The sequence below is a fragment of the Phocoena sinus genome, chromosome 4 (genome assembly GCF_008692025.1).
Source record: "Phocoena sinus isolate mPhoSin1 chromosome 4, mPhoSin1.pri, whole genome shotgun sequence".
Lineage (NCBI taxonomy): Eukaryota > Metazoa > Chordata > Mammalia > Artiodactyla > Phocoenidae > Phocoena > Phocoena sinus.
In genome coordinates, this window is record NC_045766.1 from 62,135,913 (window position 1) to 62,148,850 (window position 12,938).

At 37.2% G+C, this 12,938-nt stretch overlaps 1 protein-coding gene across 1 annotated transcript in view; it reads left to right on the forward strand.

Annotated features, from left to right (window-relative positions):
- The window catches only part of VPS8 (VPS8 subunit of CORVET complex), a 308,471-nt gene that overhangs the window by 194,960 nt on the left and 100,573 nt on the right, over positions 1-12,938 (forward strand). The window contains 2 exon segments of the mRNA XM_032630703.1: positions 2,236-2,317; positions 2,655-2,737. Coding sequence (XP_032486594.1) covers positions 2,236-2,317; positions 2,655-2,737 — 165 coding nt within the window.

Here is a 12,938-nt window from a genome sequence, read left to right on the forward strand (position 1 = left end):
CTCTACTCCCCCCCACCCTCCAACAACTGGTTTTTGCTTCTTTTCTGAACAACGTTCATAGCAACAATAAAAACATTGCATGTTAGTTTTTATGTAAATACTATTTTTGTGAAAATGCTGAACTGATTTTATGTAATAGCAAACATTAATTTTGGGGGATTTTCATGGTTCTTTCCCCTGTTCCTCTTTGCTTTTTTTTTGGTTTGGAGAGAGTGAGAACAAGAGCTGTTGCCACCGACCCTAATCTAACTAGAAAATTTGAAGTATCCAAAAGCTTGGTAATGAATTGTCTGTAATATCTCTTTCCAAAAGTTTCTTCAGAGATTTAATGTCATGGAGTATTTCCTTAAAGTTAGACTGCAGGAAATCGGGTTGTCAGTCCTTCCCTAGGTAGAATCTATACCTGTCCTACTTTGTATGTCCGTCTACCCCAGTGTCCAGTGATTGCATAAATAAAGAATATGGCTTTCTTATGCACATAATTCCCTGAAAAAGAAAGCTGTTGATTATGTAACATGAGAAAGTAATTCAGGTTCAGTTGTGTTGCTCTCAGGCGTTTGGATTGTTATTTTAGCCTGTGGGTTTTTAGAATTTATCCAAGTTAACATTTTAAGAACCAACATTAAAGAGCAAGAGAGACAAAATATTTAAAAGGTGTCTACCATGTATTTCAGGTTAATGTGGAGATTTAATTGAAGAAGAACAATTTCTCTATTTAGGGTATGAACACTTCCCATGGCTATTATCTCTGCAACCATGCTTCCCCCAGTCTGCTATTTATAAACCAAGAATAAAGTAACCTTTAAAAAGGTAATTCTTCTAAAATTTTTGGACTAAATAAGAAAAATTTTAAATCAAATTTCTAAATATAATAAATATAAAAACCAAAAGGTAAAAATTAGGTATACCATATACAGTTAAATTAAAAGACTATAAAAATACATTGAAATAAATGATGTGGTTGTAAAAACAAATTGAAATAGGCAACGAAAACACAAGCTAAGTAAAGCCATCCAAGAATAAAATACAAGATTAAAAATTCATGAATACTAGATAAATTAAATTAAAATTTCAATAAAATAAAGAATTGCCAGTATACAACATAGTTAAAACCAGTATCTTAAGAATTTGAAGAAATACTGTTAAAAAAAAATGTACATAAAATCCTGGCCTTAGAAAACCTCAAATGGGGGCAGATAAGGTCTTCCTTGTAGAGCTCTTCAGTGGAAGGTCACCCCGTGTGAAAGTCAGCCGACCTTTAGCCTGTCCCCTTAACCATGCTTGTCCTGCTTTGTCAATACTGACTTGTTTTTCATACCTCTTGGATGTTTGCAGGAATAGGTTTCTCCCAAGATACTGAGTGAAATAAGGCCTTTGTAAATCATTACCCAACAGGAAAATATGCTTGAAATTTTTAAATGTATTAGTTTGATTTTTGATGATGAAGATTTTTCCTAAGGCTTAGGAAGAACACATATGATGCACATATGGCAGTGTATAATCATTGGCAAATTACTCAACTTCTCTAAGCTTCAGCATCTTATCTCCAGTAAAGATAATGCTTACTGTATAAGGTTATCATGAGATTGAAACGACAAAATGTATGTAAAGCATTTAATACAGTGCCCTACGTAATAGGAATAAATAAATGTTAGATCTGTTCATTTATGTCATGATGTGATTGGAAATGTTAATTGAAATAATGTTAACTTCCACTTCTTAGTCAGTGATGACTGAGGAAATAACAAAATAATGCTTGATATAGGAGAAAACTTCGGATAACTGTATTTATTTATCTTGCTTGACATAGCTGATGAGAAATGGGGGGAGGGTAGTTGTGGGAGAGTTCTTTATTCCCTTCTGCAGTACATAGGGCCGTTTAGACTGTGTCAGTGAAACATTTAAGAACGTAGCCTGAGGCTCTGCTCTGGCTCCTTTGAACCTACCCTTTTCTGAGACACAGGAGATTTGCAGTTCCAAGGTCTAGACTTACTAAACTTCAGCTTCCTTATTTTCCCAAGGTGCATGATAAAGATATCTGTTCTGGCTGTGATCTTTGCTTTTTTACTGTCTTTCCTCTTCCCAGTCAAGTGTTCCATCTTTTCTTTTTCTAATTTTTACCAACAAATGTATGTGAGAAGTACATTTCAACCTGTGAAACACTAAGCTGATGTTAGTTGTTCTTAAAAACAACAGAGTACTTTTGTTTTCCTTTGGTTTCCTCTGCCATTATAGGCACTCTGGTTTCCATTACTGGAGGCAATGATGGCACCTCAGAAGCTGTCTAGTTCAGCTGCGCCTCATCTGCACTCTGAAGGTAAGGTCATAGTCTCCACCTATTCTGTCCCCCAATTTCTATCTGCTGATGATTGTCATTTTGATACCTCTCCCAGCATCGTATTTTTATTATTTTCCTTAATGAAATCATACTGTACTGCTGATCTCATTTTTTCATGTTCACTGCTTTCTGTGGCACCAGTTATATCATTTGTCTTGGATAATAGTAGCTTTGCAACTTACCAGCAGTTAACTTTAAAATATCAAACTGGCCTTGGTTAGCCAAGTTTCTAGGAAGTTGTATTCCTATGACTTACAGGAAAGACAAAAACCTCTTATTTTAAACTAACCTTAATATTGACATTTTGTTATAACAGCTCTGAAATCTTTGACCATGCAAGTTCTAAACAACATGGCAGCATTTATTGCCCTTCCATCAATCTTGCAAAGAATCTTGCAGGTGAGTTGAAAAGGGGAAAATTCAGTGTTGATCAATTTTAACTAATATTTTAGTTATGTATAAATAACAGCAAATTGGGCTAATGTGTAAATGGATCTCAAGCATAATGCAGCTGATTTTTGGCATTAACGAAATATCTAACTTACAACTCTCATCCTTCCTAGCACTCCAGTGATGTGGGTTTGCCTGGCACACACTTGCAACCTTCAGTTAGGGGGTGCAGGCTTCAGTTCACTGTGACCTTTGGATTCAGATACACAAGCTTCCTTTTGGTGTGCTAACTGGGAGAGAATCACCATTGCTTCCAGCTGATTATACTTTTTAGATCAAAAAGAGAAACGTAGGGTTTCCCTGGTGGCGCAGTGGTTGGGGGTCCGCCTGCCGATGCAGGGGACGTGGGTTCGTGCCCCGGTCCGGGAGGATCCCGCATGCCGCGGAGCAGCTGGGCCCGTGGGCCACGGCTGCTGGGCCTGCGCGTCCAGAGCCTGTGCTCCGCGGCGGGAGAGGCCACAACGGTGAGAGGTCTGCGTACCGAAAAAAAAAAAAAAAAAAAAGAAACATAAAAATTATATTAATATAGACATTTTTTAATCTTGTTACTTCGGGTTTCTAACTCATCCTAAAACTTTCTGTCCAAAGCTCATCTCCTACTATAAATTCTAACTGGCTTTGTGTCCAAAGTCTTTGTAGGAAACATCATTCCAGCCTGTTTGCTTCAGCAAAACGGCCCGAACCTTTCCAACTTCATCAAAAAGAGAACACTAAAAATATGCTAAGATATATTTTTAGAAACATCTGTGAACATTCTTGGGTAAACAGCAGGAATTATCCTTAGAATCCATTTTGTCTTCCCTTACTTTACCCAGGATAGAGACACACCAAAAAGAAAGAAAAAAATAAAGTCAGACAGTAATATGATGCCATTGATCTTCATAATTTTCAAATGATTTTTATCCAGTCAAGAATGTCCCTCTCAGCTCTTTTTTAAGACTCTCCAAGCTCTCCTTCCGATCTGGTATGAAGCAGCTGGACCTTTGCTGATAAGACTACTGCGTCCAGCAGTCTCTCACCACATTGTACGTTATCCTTTAGAATGTATCTTCACACGTATCATTTCATTGATCCTTATCATGAATTGAATAATAATTTGGTACAGACTACTTTTCTTATATCCATTCTAAAATATATTAGTCATAAGGTTTTTTTTTTTTTTTTTTCTTGCGGTACGCGGGCCTCTCACTGTTGTGGCCTCTCCCGTTGCAGAGCACAGGCTCCGGACGCACAGGCTCAGTGGCCATGGCTCACGGGCCCAGCCGCTCCGCGGCATGTGGGATCTTCCCAGACCGGGGCACAAACCTGTGTTCCCTGCATCGGCAGGTGGACTCTCAACCACTGTGCCACCAGGGAAGCCCCAGTCATAAGGTTTTTAATCATATATAAAGTAATATATAATAAGACAAGAATACTTTAATTTACCAGGTAAATTAGAAAAAAATGAAATCCTAAAGCCAAAAGTGTCTTCCCTCTAATTGTACGCATTTAGCTTTATTTTGAGCTTTAACCACACTTTGACACATAAACTATAATAAATATAAATTGATTTTTTATCTTGGCATAAGCATATGATGTCTTAAAAAAATGTATTTCAGACTCATGTCCTTGAAGGCTTTTGATATTTGAAAGTCTTAACTTTATTTTTGTGTTATACTGGCATTTATTGTAATTGCATTCTTATCATTTCCCACCTTCAGTGGTTGTTAACTCACACTAATAAGGAGAGTATGCTGATTCTTAAATTCCTTATTTGCATGTTTGTGATCACTGTAATGATAACTCTACCTTATATTTGTATAGAGATTTTTATTTTTTCAAGTTGCTTTCACAGATAATGCTAATTTAAGCTCATTCCCATTATATCATGTAAGCTCCTTCATTTGTTTCAGTCCCTGGTCTTTTGAGAAGTTAATAATTAATTGGTTTATATATTATATGTTACCCTGTTTGGTTATTATCTGTGTAGATGAAAGGCACATCTACACATCTACACATCTGTGTAGAAAGAAAGGCACAGTTCTTGCCCTAAAAGGCCTGTTTTAAGGGAGACAAGAAAGTATCTGATACAACTATTCACACGGCTCTAAAGAGCAAGTAATATTGGCCACCTTAAGGATTACCTTCTCTGAACCCCAGGTGGGGTAATTGCTACTTCTGCATCTGTACACTTTTAGTCCACATGATTATAGCAGGAGCAGCCAGGTGAAAGCATGACCCTGCCTCTTGACTCTATCTGATTGACTCAGGGTAGGCAGCTGGCCTAAGAGGGGCCAATCAGTGTCCTTTCCAGGAAATTTTAGAACTGGATTGAAAAGATGAGTAGTTTATCTTCAGTTCTCTGGATTATATAAGGTACAAAGTTCAGGAACTGATAGTGACTCCCTTTCCATCATATGAACTGAAATAGTAAAAAGTTAATCTGCAGAGAAAAGAACAATGAAGCAGACACACAAAGAGGAGAATAGACAAGATGCATGGAGAAGAGAGAAGATAACAAGAAGAGGATTCAAGACACTAAGAGAGGAGACAACATGGAGAGAAAATACTGATGGCATCTGAGTCCCTCATTGTAGTTCTTAAGGCTTACCTGATTCCTTTGCTTGGATCCTTAAATGCCCCAGTACCTTTACAGTTATTATCTTTTTTGAATAAGTTAGAACGAGCTAGGTTTCTGAATTTATATATATATCTCCAGAGGAGTACCAATAAAAGTATATATATGAAACAGACTGTGGAAAGATTTCCTGGAGGAGGGGATGTCTGAACTGAATCTTACAGAGCCTAAAGGAACAGGGGTAAAAAACAGATAGGACTACTCTAAGCAGAGTGAACTATATGTACAAAGAATTTGAGGTAAAACACGGCACATCTGGGGAGTTGCAAGTGTTTAAGTATTCTTGGAACATAGGACAAGAATAAAGGTGAGTCACAGAGCTGAAATTTGAGAGTCAGAGACTCTGTCCTTAATTGCTTTGTAAGCTATGGTAAGGACTTTGGATTTTATTTTAAATTCATTAAATTCTCATTAAAGGATTTTAACCAGAGGAATGATGGAATGAGGTTTCTTTTTAGAAAGATGGCTCAGTCTGTGTTATATAGAATAAATTGGAAGGGATCAAAACTGAAGGCATAGAAATACCCAGAATGTAATAGATACCTAAAGTTTGTTAAATGAGTTACATAGACTGGATAGGAGAAGATGGACTTGGAAATTACTTAGCTGATAGAATCTACTTAACTTTTTGACTGACTGGATGTAGGGGAACACAAGAAGAACCTAGGTAAACCCCTGATTTCAGTTTCATGTGGCTAACAGTGAGCAGTGGGGGAACACACGACTGGACTTTATAGGAAGAGGTAAGAAGTGGATCAGAAGATTTGGAAGTCATCAACATAGAAGTGGTAGTTAAATTATTGAAACTAGGTGAACTTTAGCATAAAATGGAGTTCTAGGAAACATTCAAGAATCAGGTTGTTTACCTATTTTTATTTCCCATTAGAACATAAGGATCCTGAGAGATGAAACTGTACTTTGGCTAGTACTCTATCACCATCACTTAACCCAGAGGCACCTGGCATATAATAGATACTCAAACTTTGTTATAAAGCAGAAACTAACACACCATTGTAAAGGAATTATACTCCAATAAAGATGTTTAAAAAAAAAAGTTAAACACAGAGTTAAAAAAAAATTGTTTTGGCTATTCTGGGCCTTTTGCATTTCCATATAAATATTAAAATTGTCTTTCAATCTCTACAAAACAACCTGGTGCTATTTTGACGGTTATGTATTGAATTTAGGGAGAACTAAAGGTTTAAAAATCTTGAGTCATCTGGTACCTGACTATGGTATTCCATTTATTTCTTAATTTAAGATATCAGTTGTAATAGGGTATTTATACATAAGATGTTCTACATTTATAATTATAATGTCTATGAATAAAGGCCATTTTTATTTAATTCCAATCTATTTCTTTATTTTCTATCTATATCTGTCTATCGATCTATATATTATCCTTCCATCTATATTTTAATATCTTTTTCTCACCTTATTGTGCTGGTCAGGACCTCTACTATAGTGTTGAATAGTGATGGTGAAGATGGCCAAGCCTTGCCTTGTTCCTAATCTTGAGGGAATTGTTAATTCTTTCATCAATTGCATATCAGATGCATGTTGAGAAAATTTGCTGTTCTTCGTAGTTTGCTGAGAGCTTTTTTTTTTTTTTTTTTAAACATCTTTATTGGGGTATAATTGCTTTACAATGGTGTGTTAGTTTCTGCTTTACAACAAAGTGAATCAGCTATACATATACATATGTTCCCATATGTCTTCACTCTTGCGTCTCCCTCCCTCCCACTCTCCCCATCCCACCCTTCCAGGCTGTCACAAAGCACCGAGCTAATATCCCTGTGCCTTGCGGCTGCTTCCCCCCAGCTATCTACCTTACTACGTTTGTTAGTGTGTATATGTCCATGACTCTCTCTCGCCCTGTCAAAACTCACCCTTCCCCCTCCCCATATCCTTAAGTCCGTTCTCCAGTAGGTCTGCGTCTTTATTCCTATCTTACCCCTAGGTTCTTCATGACATTTTTTTCCCTTAAATTCCATATATATGTGTTAGCATACGGTATTTGTCTTTTTCTTTCTGACTTACTTCACTCTGTATGACAGATTCTAGGTCTATCCATCTCATTACAAATAGCTCAATTTCATTTCTTTTTAAGGCTGAGTAATATTCCATTGTGTATATGTGCCACATCTTCTTTATCCATTCATCCGATGATGGGCGCTTAGGTTGTTTCCATGTCCTGGCTATTGTAAATAGAGCTGCAATGAACATTTTGGTACATGACTCTCTTTGAATTTTGGTTTTCTCAGGGTATATTCCAAGTAGTGGGATTGCTGGGTCATATGGTAATTCTATTTGTAGTTTTTTAAGGAACCTCCATACTGTTCTCCACAGTGGCTGAACCAATTCACATTCCCACCAGCAGTGCAAGAGTGTCCCCTTTTCTCCACACCCTCTCCAGCATTTATTGTTTCTAGATTTTTTGATGATGGCCATTCTGACTGGTGTGAGATGATATCTCATTGTAGTTTTGATTTGCATTTCTCTAATGATTAATGATGTTGAGCATTCTTTCATGTGTTTGTTGGCATTCTGTATATCTTCTTTGGAGAAATGTCTATTTAGGTCTTCTGCCCATTTTTGGATGGGGTTGTTTGTTTTTTTGTTATTGAGCTGCATGAGCTGCTTGTAAATTTTGGAGATTAATCCTTTGTCAGTTGCTTCATTTGCAAATGTTTTCTCCCATTCTGAGGGTTGTCTTTTGGTCTTGGTTATGGTTTCCATTGCTGTGCAAAAGCTTTGAAGTTTCATTAGGTCCCATTTGTTTATTTTTGTTTTTATTTCCATTACTCTAGGAGGTGGGTCAGAAAGGATCTTGCTGTGATTTATGTCATAGAGTGTTCTTCCTATGTTTTCTTCTAAGAGTTTGATAGTTTCTGGCCTTACATTTAGGTCTTTAATCCATTTTGAGCTTATTTTTGTGTATGGTGTTAGGGAGTGATCTAATCTCATACTTTTACATGTACCTGTCCAGTTTTCCCAGCACCATTTATTGAAGAGGCTGTCCTTTCTCCACTGTACATTCCTGCCTCCTTTATCAAAGATAAGGTGTCCATATGTGCGTGGGTTTATCTCTGGGCTTTCTATCCTGTTCCACTGACCTATCTTTCTGTTTTTGTGCCAGTACCATACTGTCTTGATTACTGTTGCTTTGTAATATAGTCTGAAGTCAGGGAGCCTGATTCCTCCAGCTCCTTTTTTCGTTCTAAAGATTGCTTTGGCTATTCGGGGTCTTTTGTGTTTCCATACAAATTGCGAAATTTTTTGTTCTAGTTCTGTGAAAAATGCCAGTGGTAGTTTGATAGGGATTGCATTGAATCTGTAGATTGCTTTGGGTAGTAGAGTCATTTTCACAATGTTGATTCTTCCCATCCAAGAACATGGTATATCTCTCCATCTATTTGTATCATCTTTAATTTCTTTCATCAGTGTCTTATAATTTTCTGCATACAGGTCTTTCGTATCCTTAGGTAGGTTTATTCCTAGATATTTTATTCTTTTTGTTGCAATGGTAAATGGGAGTGTTTTCTTGATTTCACTTTCAGATTTTTCATCATTAGTATATAGGAATGCCAGAGATTTCTGTGCATTAATTTTGTATCCTGCTACTTTACCAAATTCATTGATTAGCTCTAGTAGTTTTCTGGTAGCATCTTTAGGATTCTCTATGTATAGTATCATGTCATCTGCAAACAGTGACAGCTTTACTTCTTCTTTTCCGATTTGGATTCCTTTTATTTCCTTTTCTTCTCTGATTGCTGTGGCTAAAACTTCCAAAACTATGTTGAATAAGAGTGGTGAGAGTGGGCAACCTTGTCTTGTTCCTGATCTTAGTGGAAATGCTTTCAGTTTTTCACCATTGAGGATGATGTTTGCTGTGGGCTTGTCATATATGGCTTTTATTATGTTTAGGAAAGTTCCCTCTATACCTACTTTCTGGAGGGTTTTTATCATAAATGGGTGTTGAATTTTGTCGAAAGCTTTCTCTGCATCTATTGAGATGATCATATGGTTTTTCTCCTTCAATTTGTTAATATGGTTTATCACATTGATAGATTTGCGTATATTGAAGAATCCTTGCATTCCTGGAATAAACCCCACTTGATCATGGTGTATGATCCTTTTCATGTGCTGTTGGATTCTGTTTGCTAGTATTTTGTTGAGGATTTTTGCATCTATGTTCATCAGTGATATTGGCCTGTAGTTTTCTTTCTTTGTGACATCCTTGTCTGGTTTTGGTATCAAGGTGATGGTGGCTTCGTAGAAGGAATTTGGGAGTGTTCCTCCCTCTGCTATATTTTGGAAGAGTTTGAGAAGGATAGGTGTTAGCTCTTCTCTAAACGTTTGATAGAATTCACCTGTGAAGCCATCTGGTCCTGGGCTTTTGTTTGTTGGAAGGTTTTTAATCACAGTTTCAATTTCAGTGCTTGTGATTGGTCTGTTCATATTTTCTATTTCTTCCTGATTCAGTCTTGGCAGGTTGTGCATTTCTAAGAATTTGTCCATTTCTTCCAGATTGTCCATTTTATTGGCATAGAGTTGCTTGTAGTAATCTCTCATGATTTTTTTTATTTATGCAGTGTCAGTTGTTACTTCTCCTTTTTCATTTCTAATTCTATTGATTTGAGTCTTCTCCCTTTTTTTCTTGATGAGTCTGGCTAGTGGTTTATCTATTTTGTTTATCTTCTCAAAGAACCAGCTTTTAGTTTTATTGATCTTTGCTATTGTTTCCTTCATTTCTTTTTCATTTATTTCTGATCTGATTTTTATGATTTCTTTCCTTCTGCTAGTTTTGGGGTTTTTTTGTTCTTCTTTCTCTAATTGCTTGAGGTGCAAGGTTAGGTTGTTTATTCGAGATGTTTCCTGCTTCTTAAGGTGGGCTTGTATTGCTATAAACTTCCCCCTTAGAACTGCTTTTGCTGCATCCCATAGGTTTTGGGTCGTTGTGTCTCCATTGTCATTTGTTTCTAGGTATTTTTTTATTTCCTCTTTGATTTCTTCAGTGATCACTTCATTATTAAGTAGTGTATTGTTTAGCCTCCATGTGTTTGTATTTTTTACAGATCTTTTCCTGTAATTGATATCTAGTCTCATGGCGTTGTGGTCGGAAAAGATACTTGATACAATTTCAGTTTTCTTAAATTTACCAAGGCTTGATTTGTGACCCAAGATATGATCTATCCTGGAGAATGTTCCATGAGCACTTGAGAAAAATGTGTATTCTGTTGTTTTTGGATGGAGTGTCCTATAAATATCAATTAAGTCCATCTTGTTTAATGTATCATTTAAAGCTTGTGTTTCCTTATTTATTTTCATTTTGGATGATCTGTCCATGGGTGAAAGTGGGGTGTTAAAGTCCCCTACTATGAATGTGTTACTGTTGATCTCCCCTTTTATGGTTGTTAGTATTTGCCTTATGTATTGAGGTGCTCCTATGTTGGGTGCATAAATATTTACAATTGTTATATCTTCTTCTTGGATCGATCCCTTGATCATTATGTAGTGTCCTTCTTTGTCCCTTTTAATAGTCCTTATTTTAAAGTCTATTTTGTCTGATATGAGAATTGCTACTCCAGCTTTCTTTTGGTTTCCATTTGCATGGAATATCTTTTTCCATCCCCTTACTTTCAGTCTGTATGTGTCTCTAGGTCTGAAGTGGGTCTCTTGTAGACAGCATATATAAGGGTCTTGTTTTTGTATCCATTCAGCCAATCTGTGTCTTTTGGTGGGAGCATTTAGTCCATTTACATTTAAGGTAATTATTGATATGTATGTTCCTATTTCCATTTTATATATTGTTTTGGGTTCGCTACTATAGGTCATTTCCTACTCTTGTGTTTCGTGTCTAGAGAAGTTCCTTTAGCATTTGTTGTAAAGCTGGTTTGGTGGTGCTGAACTCTCTCAGCTTTTGCTTGTCTGTAAAGGTTTTAATTTCTCCATCAAATGTGAATGAGATCCTTGCTGGGTAGAGTAGTCTTGGTTTCAGGCTATTCTCCTTCATCACTTTCAGTATGTCCTGCCACTCCCTTCTGGCTTGTAGGGTTTCTGCTGAGAGATCAGCTGTTAACCTTATGGGGATTCCCTTGTGTGTTATTTGTTGTTTTTCCCTTGCTGCTTTTAATATGCTTTCTTTGTATTTAATTTTTGACAGTTTGATTAATATGTGTCTTGGCGTGTTTCTCCTTGTATTTATTCTGTATGGGACCCTCTGTGCTTCTTGGACTTGATTAACTATTTCCTTTCCCATATTAGGGAAGTTTTCAACTATAATCTCTTCAAATATTTTCTCAGTCCCTTTCTTTCTTTCTTCTTCTTCTGGAACCCCTATAATTCGAATGTTGGTGCGTTTCATGTTGTCCCAGAGGTCTCTGAGACTGTCCTCAGTTCTTTTCATTCTTTTTTCTTTATTCTGCTCTGCAGTAGTTATTTCCACTACTTTATCTTCCAGGTCACTTATCCGTTCTTCTGCCTCAGTTATTCTGCTATTGATCCTATCTAGAGTGATTTTAATTTCATTTATTGCATTGTTCATCGTTGCTTGTTTCATCTATAGTTCTTGTAGGTCCTTGTTAACTGTTTCTTGCATTTTGTCCATTCTACTTCCAAGATTTCGGATCATCCTTACTATCATTATTCTGAATTCTTTTTCAGGTAGATTGCCTATTTCCTCTTCATTTGTTAGGTCTGGTGGGTTTTTATCTTGCTCCTTCATCTGCTGTGTGTTTTTCTGTCTTCTCATTTTGCTTATCTTACTGTGTTTGGGGTCTCCTTTTTGCAGGCTGCAGGTTCGTAGTTCCCGTTGTTTTTGATGTCTGTCTCCAGTGGCTAAGGTTGTTTCAGTGGGTTGTGTAGGCTTCCTGGTGGAGGGGACTAGTGCCTGTGTTTTGCTGGATGAGGCTGGATCTTGTCTCTCTAGTGGGCAGGTTCACGTCTGGTGGTGTGTTTTGGGGTGTCTGTGGCCTTATTATGATTTTAGGCAGCCTCTCTGCTAATGGGTGGGGTTGTGTTCCTGTTTTGCTAGTTGTTTGGCATAGGTTGTCCAGCACTATGGCTTGCTGGTCGTTGAGTGAAGCTGGGTGCTGGTGTTAAGATGGAGGTCTCTGGGATATTTCCACCGTTTAATATTATGTGGAGCTGGGAGGTCTCTTGTTGACCAGTGTCCTGAAGTTGGCTCTCCTACCTCAGAGGCAGAGCCCTGACTCCTGGCTGGAGCACCAAGAGCCTTTCATCCACACAGCTCAGAATAAAAGGGAGAAAAAGTAGGGAGAATTAGTAGAAGTATGAGTAAAGAAAGAGGGAAAGGAGGAAAGGAAGGAAGGAAGAAAGAAGCAAAGAAGGAAAGAAAGGAGGGAGGGAGGGAGGGAGGGAGGAAGGAAGGAAGGAGGGAAAGAAGGAAAAAAAGACAGAAAGAAAGATGATACAGTAAAAATAAAATAAAGTATAATATAGTTATTGAATTAAAAAATATTTAGAAAAAAAAAAAAAAGGGACGGATAGAACCTTAGGACAAATGTTGGA